This window comes from Aedes aegypti, chromosome 1 (genome assembly GCF_002204515.2).
Source record: "Aedes aegypti strain LVP_AGWG chromosome 1, AaegL5.0 Primary Assembly, whole genome shotgun sequence".
NCBI lineage: Eukaryota > Metazoa > Arthropoda > Insecta > Diptera > Culicidae > Aedes > Aedes aegypti.
This window is the reverse complement of record NC_035107.1, coordinates 75,538,931-75,554,799: the sequence shown is the minus strand read 5'-3', so window position 1 is coordinate 75,554,799 and position 15,869 is coordinate 75,538,931. Positions and strand designations below refer to the sequence as shown.

The 15,869-nt window shown below is 43.8% G+C and overlaps 1 protein-coding gene across 1 annotated transcript in view; it reads right to left on the bottom strand.

Moving 5' to 3' along the window:
• Window positions 1–253: 253 nt before the first annotated feature.
• The window catches only part of LOC5569926 (sorting nexin-25), a 35,585-nt gene continuing 19,969 nt past the window's right edge, over window positions 254–15,869 (bottom strand). Inside the window, exons 2-4 of the mRNA XM_001658773.2 lie at window positions 2,850–3,726; window positions 1,376–2,783; window positions 254–1,320 (exon numbers count right to left, since the gene is read on the bottom strand). Of these exons, the coding sequence (XP_001658823.2) occupies window positions 655–1,320; window positions 1,376–2,783; window positions 2,850–3,726 (2,951 nt within the window). The 3' untranslated portion in view covers window positions 254–654. The remainder of the gene's footprint in view (window positions 1,321–1,375; window positions 2,784–2,849; window positions 3,727–15,869) is intronic.

The window sequence follows — 15,869 nt, the reverse complement described above, 5'->3', positions numbered from 1 at the left end:
CAATAGCCGAGGTACGATTTTCACTAGAACCAGTCGATTTGTTGGTTCGCGGATGAACCATGTAATTGTGTATCGAACATTGGAAATGGTGAATGCACCAAACATAAGGTGCATGCTGACAAGCGCAACCGAGTGCGACAGGGCTCACCTAGATAAGCAGTGTTACGATTGACGCGGACTTGAGCCTGTCTTGAATACTTGGTGATTGTCCGTCTACTAGAGTAAAGAATTATCGGTCCAATGAATCAAACAATTTTTCTACCTGAATATTCATCCAATAATTTATTCACATAATGAGATAAATCAAGATCGTAAAATGCCCTACATTATAATGTAGCAGTCACAGTTAAGTACCAATATTTTATCATAGTTAGTTATAGTGTAGCCATAATCCTAGCTATCAACAGTTGTTTTTTTTGTATCCTTTAAGTTGCACATAAACACTCGCTTCGGGTGGGGACTAGATTGTACGGGTTTCACAAATTCTTCACAAATATATATGTATCTTGGGACTCACTATTGTTCAAACAGATATGGGAGACAAAGCCTCAAACTGAATTGCAATGAGGAATTAATCGTTTCAGGGAATGCGTGCTTCCTTGTTCCAGTTTCTCATTTTCGGTGGATTTTTCCATAGTGGCCTTAATCATCGTTTCAATTTCTTGATATGATTCGTGTCGGGGTGGCTTGGGCCGAAGATCCTCCAATGGTTTGAGCATGGCCAGCATGCGTTGGAGTTGAGACGGCCGAGCCTCCCACAACTGCCACAGCCGTCACACTCGGTGGGACCTTCAGCTGTCGGATCTCGGGGAAAAGTTCGAGCATGAGGATTTCCAAGATGTCGTAGAACAGTTGCTTGTTGTACAGTGGATTCTGGGCGTTGTCGAACAGCTTCATTATGCCGTTGCGGGCGTTCTGAGCACCGATGAGATTGCACAGCAGATCGGGAATGTTGTCCAGCAATAGGGACTTGGCGGCATTCATCGTCATTTCCTGTTGGTCTTCAGAGCGGTCCATGGATTTTATGGTAAGGACTCCGCCGGGCCAATAGGTTTTCAGAACGGCCGATGCGTAGGTGTGCAGCATGGGTTCTTCGAAGAGATAGTTGATCGATTCCCGGATCTGACGATTGATGGTTTGACCGTAGGTGATTTGAACGAACGAGATCAAACTGCGGCGGAGCCACTTGAAGACACCGCCCATGTCGAATATTTCACCGAGGAGAGAATACAGCGGTTCAGCAATTGAGTCCTTGGCGTCTGGGTCCTGTTGCGACTTGGCTGCCCCGTTTTCAGCTGATCCCTCCAAGTACATGGATACCTGCAAGTCATTAGAGACATGATCAACATTTTTGTTGTAGAAGTCAAAAACTTACCTGATCATCGTCAGGGAAATCCGCAGTGTTCAACCGGAAGTGTGGACCCCAGAATTGGTCAAGCTTTTCGCTGTTAGCCTTGAACAGTGTTGCCAACGAAAACTTGGACTGCTTCTTGGACGGTGACGGATTCGCACTCTGCTTCAGCTTCTCCGAACTTGGACTCAAGAATTCGTACAGTGCTTCGCTTTGGTTGAGGTGGTCATCCTCCAGGATGAAGTTGAGATATTTTTGAATCTGCTGTTTGGACTTTTCCAGTAGAGATTTGTCGTTCTTCAACAGAAACAACTTGAATGCGTTGTTCGATGGAAGATCAATTGTTTTCAGATCGGAACACATCGGTCGAAGCTTACGATGCAGATCGTGAAATTGAGCCAATGATCGGACAACGACCCAACCCGTAGAGATGCTGTCGGCGGCGTCCATCGCAGTAGCTACGTCCTCTTTACCACAGTCATTCACTTCGTCCACTTGGACAACTATCATGAACTGTGGTTGAGGTTCCTTGTCGTCCGAAAAGTCTACACTCTCCACTATGGCACGCCACTTCCCGAGGTATTCACCCCAAACTTCGGTTCTCAAAAGATGCGCCTCCAGTTGGCGCTTCTCTCCCTTCAACCAATCGATCTCCTTCTCTAGAATCGATAGAAGCTTCGAGTCAGGTTTCAGCGATTGCTTCAAAGCATCTAACGCCTGATTCTTGTTGGATAACTTTTCATCCAACTGTTCCAGCTTTGTCCTAGCGTAGGTAGAATGGTTACTCAAATCCATGATCACCGGATCTACGTCTCCGCTGGCCGAGGAAGCATTGGACGCCGTCTCATCTTGACTTTCCGTACTGGAAGACAGATATGTGCTCAAGGTGATTTCTTTGAAGTCTTCCTGAGTCAGCGAGCTCTTCAGTTTGGTATATTCCTCACTAAGCAAAAACGGCTGGTAGTACTTTTCTTCCAACGTTATCAAACAGTCGCGTTGAACTTCGAAGAAGACGTCAGTTCCACTGTCTCCCACCAAGAACGACTCCATTTTCTTTCGAGTGGCTTTATCTACAGGAATCTCCGAGTTAGGGCATCGTATGTAAGTATAGAAGATCTCTGCCCCCAGTTGATGCCACGAGCTCTTTGGAGCGTGTTTCAGCTCTTCAACGGTCGTGTAAAATCCTACCAGTGAAGAAGCCTTCAGTGGTTCGAGGAAGACCATAAAGTGTCTTCTGCCGGCAACGGTGGAGAGAATGTCCAGTATGGAGAGATCAATCTCGTTGCTCACGTTCCCGTCCCATCCAAGTTTGGACAGACATTTTTCGCATTGGCTCTTTGCGAATGACAGTTGTTGAATGTACTTCTTCAACTTCAATGATGCCGTAATCTCCGCTCGCGATGGATTGCTCTCCGAGTCACCGGAGTTATTACTGAAATGGCATAAAAATTATCACGTAATTATCATCCGTCAAGAACATCTTTTCCCAATATCTTACCCACTAGCACTCTTCCCAACGAACATTTCGCTGTCGAAGCCCCTCGTCCTCTGCAGATTTTGCATCGTCGTCGCCTGCATGATGTCGCTCACGATGCTTCCCCGGATCGAGTGCAGTTCGTCCATCGTTGCGCTTCCGTTGATCACCTTCAAGAAATCCTCAAAGTTTGCCGCATACTCGTAGCTTCTCTTGTGAATCGCCACCGCCACCAGCTTCGTCTCGATGCACTCCACAATTTGTTGGTTGATAAAATCCGGCGAGGTCACCAGCCTGATCACCGGAAACAGCACCTTATACGATACCACCTCGCTCAGCAAATCCTTGATCGGCGATAGCGAGTACCCTCGGGGTAGCAAAAATATGATCAGGATCTCGCAAATCTTCTTCAAAAATTCCAGCTCCTTTTCTTGTGTCGCCAGATAGGAAGACGTCCCAAACACCGGATCCGTTCCCATCTCGGCGGCCCTTGCCTGAGCGATCCGTATCTTCTCCAAGTGCACCGTAGCCTTCAGAACGAAATCAACGGCGATCATTTTGGGGGCATCGATTCGGGACGCTCGCTCATGCAGCTTATCGATTCCCAGCCAGATGTCTTCCTTCAGCAGATCGATGATCCGCCGTGGATTGGCCACGATTTCCTCCAGGGCTGGGCTGACGATATCGCGCATGGCGTTCCCGATGATCTGCTGCAGTAGGCCATCGACGGTTCGTCCGAAGATGATCGGTAGGTTGGTGCCGGATTTGGGAGGTGATGGAGAATCGAAAAGTTGTGACTTGGTAGCGTTGTAGAGGACATTGGTGGGTAGGTCTTCGCGGGTGTACGGGCGGGACTCCTTGGTCGTTAGCTTATAGTGGACGTAGATGGTGCCGAAGATGGCTGGAAGAAAACGAAAAACGATTTTTATAAGAGATGAAATACAAACTGAAGATAGTTTTGTCTTAACGATGGGCTTAATAGAGCTCATTTATCTAGTGATTGATTCTTCATCTTGTTCTCATGCACACAGTCAAATTTGGTTTAAAGATTTACACTATGAGTGGCTCTAGAGCAAATCTAGAATTACCCAGAGACTTTCACTCTGGTAATCTTCAGACGATTTCTCTGGAAGTCTTCAAAGGTTTGCTCCCTGGATGGCTCTAGGGGCCCTGGATGTATCTAAATGATTACTCTCTATATGTCACCAGGGGCTTACTCTTTGAAACTCCCCAGGGCTTGCTTTCTGGAAATCTCCAGCAGCTTTCTCCAGACGTTCACGGCTTGGTCTGAATGTTTCCAGATGGAAGCTCTGGAACAGATTAGCTCTGGAATTGTCCAGAAGCTCGCTTTAAAAAAAGGCTTCTTCTGGCAGTCTCCGAAAATTTATTTTAAAAGTCTCCTGAGGCTTCTTTTGGAAGTCACAAGAGACTTCCTCTGGAAATCTTCTCTGAAGTCTCTAGAGGCTTCTTCCTGAAATCTCCAGACGTCTTCTCTGGAAGTCTATAAAGGTATCCTTTAGAATTCTAGAGGGTCTCGTCTGGAAGTATCCAGAGGTCTCCTTTAGAAGTAGCCAGAGATCTCATTTACAAGTCTAGAAGGTCTCCTCTGGAAGTCTCTAGTGGCCTCCTCTGAAGCCACCACAGGTCTTCTCTGGAAGTCTCAAGAGGTATCCTCTGGAAGTATCCAGAACTCTCCTTTAGAAGTATCTAGAGGTCTCCTCTAGAAATCTTCAGAGGGCTCCTCTGAAGTCTCTAGATGCCTCCTCAGGAAGTCTCCAGCGGTCTCCTTTAGAAGTCTCCAGAGGCCTTCTCTAGAAGTCTCCAAAGGTCTCCTCTGGAAGCCTCCAGAGGTCTCCTCTGCAAGTGTCCAGAGGTCTCCTTAAGAAGTCTAGAAGGTCTCCTCTGGAAGTATCCAGAGGGCTCCTCTTAAACTATTCTGAGATCTCCTCTAGAAGTCTCTAGAGGCCTCCTCTGAAATCTCCACAGGTCTTCCCTGAAAGTCTAAAAATATATCCTCTGGAAGTATCCAGAGGTCTACTTTAGAAATCTCCAGAAGTCTCCTTTAGAAGTCTCTGGAGGTCTCTAGAGGGGTCCTCTGAAGCCTCCACAGGTCTTCTCTGGAACACTCGGAAAGCTGTTGGAGAGGATCATCCTCAATAGACTAATGGCGTTCACTGAGGGAGAGCGTGGACTGTCGAAGTGGCAGTTTGGATTCCGGAAAGGAATGTCAACGGTAGATGCCATCAAAACAGTGATTGACACAGCCGACAAAGCAAGGACACAAAAACGAAGATGTAACCGTTACTGTGCTGTCGTGACGATAGATGTGAGAAACGCCTTTAACAGTGCAAGCTGGGAAGCCATTACTGTGGCGTTACATAAAATGAAGGTTCCGGATTATCTGTGCAAGATACTAGGAAGCTACTTCGAAAACCGGGTCTTGAGCTACAGCACTAGCGAAGGACAGAAGACGAGGTCGGTAAATGCGGGAGTTCCACAGGGCTCTATCCTGGGTCCAACGCTGTGGAATGCTATGTACGACGGAGTGCTGACGCTTAGGCTGCCAACAGGCGTCAAAATCGTCGGGTTTGCAGACGACATCACGCTCGTGGTCATTGGTGACTTACTGGAAAGGGTGGAGGTTCTCGCTACAGAAGCAGTGGACGCAGTCGAAAACTGGATGTACGAGAAGAAACTGGTGATAGCCCACCAAAAAACGGAGCTGTTGCTTATCAGCAACCGAAAAGTGGTGCAGAAGGCTGAGATTACAGTGGGAGAACACACCATAGCCTCAAAGCGGGAGCTAAAACACCTCGGCGTAATGATCGACGATCGGCTTAACTTCAACTGCCATGTCGATCACGCGTGCGAGAAAGCAGCGAGGGCAGCCACGGCGCTGTCCAGGATCATGCCGAATAACTCGGCGATTTGCAGCAGTAAGCGGAGGCTATTGTCTAGCGTGGCTACTTCGATCCTGAGGTACGCTAGCCCGGCGTGGGGAACCGCAATGAAGACGAAGAGGAACCGAGTCAAGCTTAGCAGCACGTATAGGCTGATGACCATGCGGGTAGCGAGTGCCTACCGAACCATATCTTCGGAGGCAGTATGCGTGATTGCCGGAATGGCCCCTATCGGCTACGTTTTGGAAGAGGATAAGGAGTGCTACGAAGCTAGTAGTACTAGAGGAGCCCGGAAGACTGCCCGAGCCGACACGATGGTGAAATGGCAACGCGAGTGGGATACCGCTGAGAAGGGAAGATGGACTTATCGCCTTATTCCAAATCTGGCGAAATGGGTGAGCAGATCCCATGGAGAAGTCAACTTCCACTTGACGCAGTTCTTGTCAGGTCACGGCTGTTTCAAGAAATATCTGCACAGGTTCGGCCACGCAGAGTCGCCGCTCTGCGCTGAGTGCCCAGCCGTAGAGGAGTCGCCGGAACACGTCATTTTCGAGTGTCCACGTTTTGTTGCGGAACGTAGCGAAATGACAGCGGTCTGTGGTGCTGACGTAACCGTAGACAATGTAGTGGATAGAATGTGTAGCGATGAGGTGATGTGGAACGCGGTGAACATGGCGGTGACGAAAATAATGTCATTGCTTCAGCGGAAGTGGAGGGAGGAACAAGCAAGTGCGCGCGGCGATAACTCGGGTCGGGTTTCGTAGCCCGGTTGTATACTGCCCGAGCCGCGCACAAATGTTGGAGAGCTAAATGGCTCCCGATCGGTTTCGGGGGATCTTCCTACGTCGGGGAACTCTCTGTCGGAGTAGGATGGATCCGCCGTCGGGGACCATTCGAGTAGAGCGCGAGATGATGGAGCGCTAAATGGTGCTATTCGGCCTCAATGGAAGTTGATCCTCAATATCAGCTTCTATATTCGAATAGCCTAGATAGCCGTGTAGTGTCGGTAGCCGATTGCAACAAGGCTAGAAATAACACTACGGATTGCCTGTTCCGGTGGTATAAGTCCATCATACAGGTGGCCCCTAATTCATGGTGTCATGCGGCTAAAAGCATACCGTGCCTAGGAATGAATGGTTAGGGGGGTCAAAAGAAACCTAACCGTGAACGGTGCCTGTGGAGTACCAGGGCACCCTCCACAGTATTATGCCCTTACTGTGCTACCCGGAGCAATGGCGCAGTTGACCTTGTACTTCTCCGAAATAATCGGCTACTCATATTTAGCCTAAATTCAGAGGCTTGATACGAGTGGGAGCATGTTAATGTAATATGAATCGAATCAAAATTATCCAGGTGAACCTTCATCACGCAAAGGGCGCATCAGCAGTGCTCAGCAGAAGGTTCACCAAAGAAAATATCAATGTGGGACTAATTCAAGAGCCCTGGGTAAATAATGGAAGGGTACTTGGTTGCCCTTCGAGCAGTTGTAGAGTTTTGTACGACGAAACTCAGTCCAAACCACGGACGGCTATTCTTGTAAATAGGGACACAAAATTTGTCCCAATTACAGAATTTATCCGTAGAGACATTGTTGCGATCAAAGTAGAGGTGCCAACTATCCGTGGGAAAACGGAGGTATGTATTGCTTCTGCTTACTTTCCTGGAGATGTTGAAGATGTGCCTCCATGCTCTGTCGTTCATTTTGTCAACTACTGTAAGAAAATTAATGCCCAATTTATAATAGGGTGCGATGCAAATGCCCATCATACAATTTGGAGCAGCACCGATATTAATAAAAGAGGAGAAGATCTTTTAAACTACATGTCGTCTAACAACATAGACATATGTAATAGAGGTGATTCTCCTACTTTTGTAAACTCTATCAGACAAGAGGTTCTTGATCTCACGATCTGTAGCGACTTGTTATCGGAGAAGATTGTGAACTGGCATGTTTCTGATGAAGAATCATTGTCAGATCATAAACAAATCCGGTTCGATTTTAAAGCTGGATCAGAAATAACAGAAAGCTATAGAAACCCGAAGAAAACCAATTGGGGTCTCTATCGTTTTCATTTAACGAATAAGAATTCGTTTAACGGTGAACAGTTCACGACTGTTTCACAACTGGAAAATGCCTCTGATGGGATCATTGACCAAATGGTCTCATCTTATCATGCTAGCTGTCCTATTCAACAAAGGTCATCTAACAGGGATGTGCCTTGGTGGAATGACAAGCTGGCAGGATTGAGGAAGAAATCCAGGCGGTTGTTCAATAGAGCAAAGATCACTTTGGATTGGGTTGAATACAAAAAAGCCCTAACAGAATACAACAGAGAACTAAGGCACGCCAAACGTAAGGACTGGAGACGGGTATGTGAAACCATCAACAACGCTCCTGCAGCTGCAAGGCTGCACAAAGTCCTTTCAAAAGACCATTCAAATGGTCTAGGTTGCCTTAAAAAAGAAGACGGCAGTTATACTGTTGACTCTTCTGAAACACTGGAAGTAATGATGAGAACTCATTTCCCTGAATCGATCCCATATTCGGATGAAGAACAGGTCTCAGATGAGGCAAGACATGTATGGTCGATAAATGCCTATCAGAAAGCTTGTGAAATCTTCACGCCTTCGAGGGTCGAATGGGCATTGAGTTCTTTTCAGCCTTTCAAATCTGCCGGGAAAGATTATATTTTCCCAGCTTTACTGCAACAAGGAAAAGAGACGCTTTGTCCGCTCTTAACCGAAATATTCAAAGCAAGTGTTGCGCTTTCATATATTCCAAAAGCGTGGCAAAAGGTTCGAGTTGTCTTCATTCCAAAAGCTGGAAGAAAGGATAAAACAACTCCCAAAGCCTTTAGACCTATAAGCCTTTCCTCTGTTCTTTTAAAGACAATGGAAAAAATAATTGATGACTTCATCAAGTCAACAAGTTTAATAGAAATGCCTCTTTGTAAATACCAATTTGCGTATCAATCAGGTAAATCTACCATTACGGCGCTGCAGTCGCTGGTAAATAAAATCGAGAAATCTCTTGAAGCCAAAGAAATAGCCGTGGTTGCTTTTCTCGATATTGAAGGAGCATTCGATAATGCATCCTATAGCTCTATGAGTTCAGCCATGGAAGCAAGGGGCTTGGATAAAAGTGTTATCGAATGGGTTATGACCATGCTCAAGGGTCGCACAATTTCTGCTGATCTAGGAGGTGCGCAAATATCTATAAGATCTACGAAGGGATGTCCTCAAGGAGGAGTGTTATCGCCCTTACTGTGGTCTCTTGTAGTAGACGAACTCCTTAGAAATTTAATAGATCAAGGTTTTGAGGTAATTGGATATGCCGACGATGTGGCCATCTTGGTTCGTGGGAAGTTTGATAACACGATTTCCGATCGGTTGCAAACTGCGTTAAACATTACTCTCAAATGGTGTAGGAAAGAGGGGTTAAACGTAAACCCTTCAAAAACTACTATCGTGCCTTTTACCAGAAGGAAAAAGGTAAAGCTTATACAGCCTTCTTTGAATGGAGTTCAAATTCAATTTTCGGAAGAAGTTAAACACCTTGGTGTTACTTTGGATAAGAAATTGAACTGGAACTCTCATCTGAGCAAGGTCATAAGTAAGGGTACTAATGCCCTATGGGTCTGCAATAAAGCCCTAGGAAAAACTTGGGGACTGCGACCTAATATGGTAAACTGGATTTATTCAGCAATAGTCCGACCAAAAATTAGTTATGCTTCACTGGTATGGTGGCCCAAGACAAATGAGGTAACTGCTCAGAAGAAGCTGGCTAAGTTGCAGAGACTTGCTTGTATATCAATGACAGGGGCAATGAAAAGTACACCATCGGTTGCCTTGGATGCCCTTCTTAATATACTGCCTTTGCATCAATTCATTAAACTGCAAGCTGCAAAAAATGCCTTGCAGTTTATTCGTTATAATAAAATACTAGATGGTGATTTGATTGGTCACATGAAAATCATCAAGGAATTCAATTTGAATTCAGATAACAAAACAATAGAAGATTGGATGACAACGAAGACCAACTATGATGTTCCCTTTAAAGTGGTTAAACCAAGCCGCTATACTTGGGATTCTGGTGGGCCAAGTTTACGTGCAGGTTCTATTGTGTTTTATACCGACGGGTCAAAGATGGGCGACAATACCGGAGCTGGAGTTTTCGGCCCTGGTATCAGCAAGGTAATCGCTATGGGGCGCAGTCCCACTGTATTCCAAGCTGAAATACAAGCCATCATTGACTGTACAAATGTTTGTCTCAAAAGAAACTATAGTAGGCTGACCATAAGCCAACCAGATAAAAACGGGACAATTTTAAAAGACATAAATTATGCGATTGTGCTACTTTTCCCCGAATTCCAGTTCCCCGAATGGCCCGTTCCCTTGTAAAGCAATGCAGCTCAAAAAAGTGCAAGAATAGTCTTTACCCGAGCAGGCGAAAGAAGCTAAGTAATAGCAAATTTTGATATGCAAAAGTGATATTAACTTGAAAGATATAAGAGATAAAAGATCCAAAAATAATATCTAAAATTACTTGTTTTTAATTATGAATCGTGGTTTACGGCTAACCAGCCGAGTGGAAGTTTAACAACTACCGAAAAGCTAAACATTACATATAATTTGCAATTGGATTAGATGGACAAATTGATGTGAAGATTTGCGAAAAAGTTACACGTCTTCTCAGTGAGAATCGAACTCACGACTCCCCGATCTCTAGTTGGGGCGCGTTAACCACTACGCCATGAGAGGACTCATGAACGCATAAGTTAACCTGAATTCGATTTCAGCTCAAATCTAAAATTAACTTCTGGAATACTATTAGCATATCATATTTAGCTTTTATAAGATCTCACCAATATCAACGAGCTGTTCCTTAGATCTTCCAACATCAAATTTGGCTATGGCTCAGAAGTTCCAGGAATAAAATTTTGATATTACCTTCAGATCTTTTATCTCTTATGTCAATCAAATCAATACCTCGATTTAATGGTCAGAACTTTGCTTCTGCTCGGGTAGTGAGATTGTGATGAATTAGAAAGATCGATAAGCTACCAAAGAAGGAAATATTTAATCATTCTCGACTAAATACATATTGCCAAAAATACATATTGTTCACCACCTTTAAACACAAAAGGCTATGACAATTATGAGTGTTAGAACTTTTCGGAGAACTGAGCTATCCGGAGAAACGGGGTTTTCGGGGAACTAGCATTCTGAGAACTGGCGTTGGGAGAACGACATTCGGGAAACCGTTATTCGAGGGAAAGTAGCAGAACCAGATTATGCAATCGCAAGCTACATGTCTGTATGATTCAATAAAAATCACTTAAGAACCTTGAAGCTCATTCTTTGATTTCCGAAAAGCAGCGTTTTCAAGAGTTTCCTAAAAAAATCGTTACACTTTTCAATTTTTCAAAATCACACGTTTCTTTCTAATATTCCATTACTCTATTGAAATATCCACTATTTAAACAATTAATCCAATCAATTGCGTATCAGAAGTGAACACATAGTTATTCTTATTCATTTTAGGTATTATATGAATCTTATGAAGATCCGTATTTTAGAAATCCACCTAAATTTGGCATAAATATAAGTAAAGAAACGCAAAAAAAATAATCAGGAGCATGTACGGGTCAAGTTTAACTCTGTTTGAGAAACTAATTATTGCTTGGAAAATAGATGAGTAAGACAATGAACTCTGAAATATTTCTAAAAACTGTTTGTTATGTTGTTATTTTCATTTTTTTACTGGTGTTGAAAATTATGTGCCGATTCTCCATTTCCTAAAATACGGGACAAATCGAGCATTTTCCATAAAACGACGGGACAGTCCGTCGAAGGGATGAAAACGGTACTGTCCCGTTAAATACGGTACGTATGGTCAGCCTACTATAGGTTTGCAAAGATCTGTATTTTCTCAGACAGTCAAGCAGCTTTGAATGCTCTAAAGGCATTCACATGTAGATCAAAGTTAGTGTGGGAATGCATTCTTTCTTTGAAGCAATTGGCCAGTAGGAACGAAGTTACATTGTACTGGGTGCCCGGCCATTGTGGAATTGAGGGGAATGAAATCGCCGACAATCTAGCAAGACAGGGTGCAGCTTCGAGCTTTGTCGGCCCTGAACCGTTCTGTGGTATTCCTGAGTGCACTCTCAGGATGAAACTGAAAAATTGGGAAATGTCCATGGTAGAATCCAATTGGAACGCCACGGATACATCCAAGCAAGCGAAAAGATTCATAAAACCCAGTCTAGCTAAAGCCCGGGCTATACTGAATCTTAATAAAGGAAATCTTAGGGTAATAACTGGCCTGATGACCGGTCACTGCCCAAGTAGGTATCATCTTAAAAATATAGGAAAAATACAATCCTCTGAGTGTCGTTTTTGTCAAGCTGAAGACGAAACTGCTGAGCATTTACTCTGCAACTGCGGAGCATTGCTTAATCAAAGAACGTTAACATTTGGAAAAGGGTTATTAGAGCCCTTGGAAATTTGGCAAGGTAGTCCTAATAGGGTAATAGACTTTATAAAACGAGTTGTGCCCAGTTGGGACAGTGTGACACATCAACCAATGTCTATCACATCTCAATTGTGAAAGGATATTTGATGAGCACCAAATAAAATATGGGTCATACCACAATATTCCTAAATAATGGAAGCAGTGGTTAAAAGGCTCTACAGATGAGGGAAAAAAAAAAAATGGTGCACGCGGCGCGACCGGAGTAGGCTAGATCCACCGCCGGGGATTAGACCGAGTAGAACGCGACGTAGTACTGGTTCTGGGTCGTTGAGGCGCCGGTGAACCGGAAGTCAGTCCCCAACCGGAATCGCCGAACCGATCTCGGCACCCAACCGGTAGGTAGGCTTGATCTACCGTCGGGGACAAGACCGAGTAGATCGTGGAAAAGCACCGGAAATTGGTCGTCAGGGCGCCGGTGAACCGGAAGTCATCCGCCAACCGGAATCGCAGGACCGACCTCGGCACCTATCCGGGCAGTATCGGTACCGGAAGAACTTCCCCCTCCGGGGAACTCTTCGTCGGGGTAGGGTAGATTCACCGCCGGGGACTATCCGAGTAGTGCGCGAGAACCTGGAGTGCTAAATAGCACGCGTCCAGCACCAAGAGAACTTTCTTCGTCAGGGAGTTCTGGCACCCATGGTATCGTGAGCCGAATGGCTGAATATGGCATGTTTAGATAACAAATTAGGAACACTAACAAATTATTAATGGGAGCCGAAGGGCTCAGCATGGCATGGCATTCGCTGATAGCGAAAATTTAGGAACTAACAAATTAATGATGGAGCCGAAGGGCTTAATGAAGGGTGCGCGTAGCATGTGTCGCCTCTTCTTCGAAGTAATACCGCAAGGTGGTGCCGGAGAAGAATTCTTTACGGTGACGGTGTACCTAGGAGACTGTTTTTAGTGGGTAGGCGCCCCATTGCGAATCCCACACAGTGCCAAACCATACACTGTGGCATGAGCATGAACAAATACAGGCCAGTCTTAAGAAGATTTTTTTAACTCCTAGAGATGCATGAAAAAAAAAGGTCTTCTCTGGAAGTCTCAAGAGGTATCCTCTGGAAGTATCCAGAGGTCTCCTTCAGAAGCATCCAGAGACCTCTTCTGGAAGTATCCAGAGGCCTCCTCTGGAAGTATCCAGAAGGCTCCTTTGAAACTATTCTGAGGTCTCCTCTGGAAGTCTCCAGAGGTCTCCTTTAGAAGTATCCAGAGGTGTCCTTTTCCGGTGGGAGCTTGTGATTTTTTTCCTGTTCCAAGCGACACACATTCATACATCCGTATGAAATACCACCTTTTGCACTTCCTCCGGGAAGTGGCCGAGCTTCTGGTCCATCAGAATAGAAGCTCAAGCAGAGTCTGCCTGGGCTCTGTTTAATCTCTACAAAAAAACACATATTTGCAAGTAGTTCTGAACTAGCGACCTGGTACCGCTTTCAAAGTGCCTTAGCCCCCTGGAGTGCCAACCAGGACATCAGGATGGATGCCAGTAAAATCTTTGATTACGGTATACTGGTCACGGCGTTCGAATAGGACATAGCTCATGGCGCGACTACCGTTAAAACCTTGACAGGCCTCTGCATACGTTCAGAACTCCGTCCCGTTAAAACCTTGACAGGCCTCTGGATACGTTCAGAACCCGTCCTTCTTAAGTGATGAGTAATAAGCTCAGATGACCATTCCCGACCTACGCCGATCCGGCTCTGAACACTATCCTCATAAGGGATCGTGTCAACTAGAGGGTCTTGTTTCCCGGACTTAAAAAAATCCCGGGATTCGGGATTTTATTTTTCAAAATCCCGGGATTTCCCGGGATCCCGGGATAAAAATCAAATGCTTCCAAAACGACTACAGAATGGCCGGAGTGGGTATTGAAGCAACGTTTATTTTTATAGAGTGGTTTCATTATAATTGAACCTGTTTTTGAAGGTTAAGTCGCAGTTGAAGTCAATGGGCATTTTTTAAATTAATTTGAAACGAAATTCAAACATGAAACCTAAGGTATAGGTATAGCTGATACCAATCACTCTCAAATGTTACTTAAATTATTTACATTCTTGTGTCATATTTTTGGCATGGTATGTTAGTCCTGGAAAAGTGTAAGGTACGCTGGGCAAACTAAAACGGTTACGGGAAGATAAAATGGCATCGATAAAATTTTAATATGATGAAAAATTGAACCTCCAAAGCATTTTTGACGTTGGATAACGTCTTACGGCTACATACTGGGGTACAATTTCGAAAAACTAAAAATCGCTCGCGTCACGAAAAGTGGTTAGATTTTGACTGTTAATAACTTACTAACGCCCGCATGGATTTTCAAGATTCTTGCGCCAATCGATTGTAAATCTTTCTACGAATCTACTGCAATAATGAAAACTATTGATTTTCATGACTGAACTATTGAAAAATAGGTAAATATCGAGGCATGTCTTATTTTTCATAGAAAAGCACATTTTTCTTGCTGTTATAAGGTTTTGACGTTTTGTAGTTTACATGTACCGTAATCCGGGGTAACATTGATCATTTTTTTGAGAATTTCTTAAATTTTTCATTTCACAATACAAATGTTACAAGTTTTATATTTTTTAAACAAGTACTGGCACCCACCGCTCCTAACTATATACTTTAATTTGTTTTTCGAAAGATTAAAGCATGCTTAAATAAATGTTTTAAGTGATTTTTTGATTCAGGTGATATGGGGTAACATTGATCACCCAAGTAAACAACGTTCGGTAATATTCAAAATGTCGTTACCTACTAAAATCATGTCCCCTGAAGCCAAAAATGAAGACCAAACTCTTACAAGTCATTTACTTTTTGAGTTATTTCAAAATTAAAAACAACTTGAACCGCGGAATACGCCTAAAAGTAGGCAATTTCCTAAGGAAAGTCTACATTCTTAATAGTAATTAGTTGATGTTCCCTAAATGAATAAACTTATAAAAGATTTGACAACGGAATCGTTTTCAGCGATGCCATATTTTGTAACAAACGTATTTTTCTTGATCACATAGTCTGGAAACCTCATGCGAGACATGAATTTTCGATAGTGTCAGTGAAAACGATAAAAATCATTGTTTCAAAAAGTTGATAAATTTACGCATGAACTAAACGCAATTTTAGCAAAAACCTTAATTTACATAAGCTTATGGATATAAGAAAGAGAAGCACCATTCATGATTCGAAAATGTTTCATCAATAAATATTTATTTCAACTTTTAACCAGATGAGTCATTCCGATCAATGTTACCCCGCTGATCAATGTTACCCCGGATTACGGTACCGTGATTTCGGGTGAAATTGATCATTTTTCATGGTTTTTCTTGTCTGTTTTCAATTACATATGTTCAAAATGCCAAACAACTGAATGCAGGAAAACAAGTACGACGGTCAACTTCTTTGACTCATGTGCCAAAATTTTCTAACAAATGTGTTTTACGTTGGATAACATTCCTCGTACAATTCCAAAAAACGAAAAATTGAGCATGTAATGAAAAATGGTCAGGATGGACCGCCATTTATCGATAGATTTTCAATATTTATCAATCGATCGGAAAATTACCTACGCGTTGATTCAAATGGAGAACACTAATGATTATTAGCAACAAA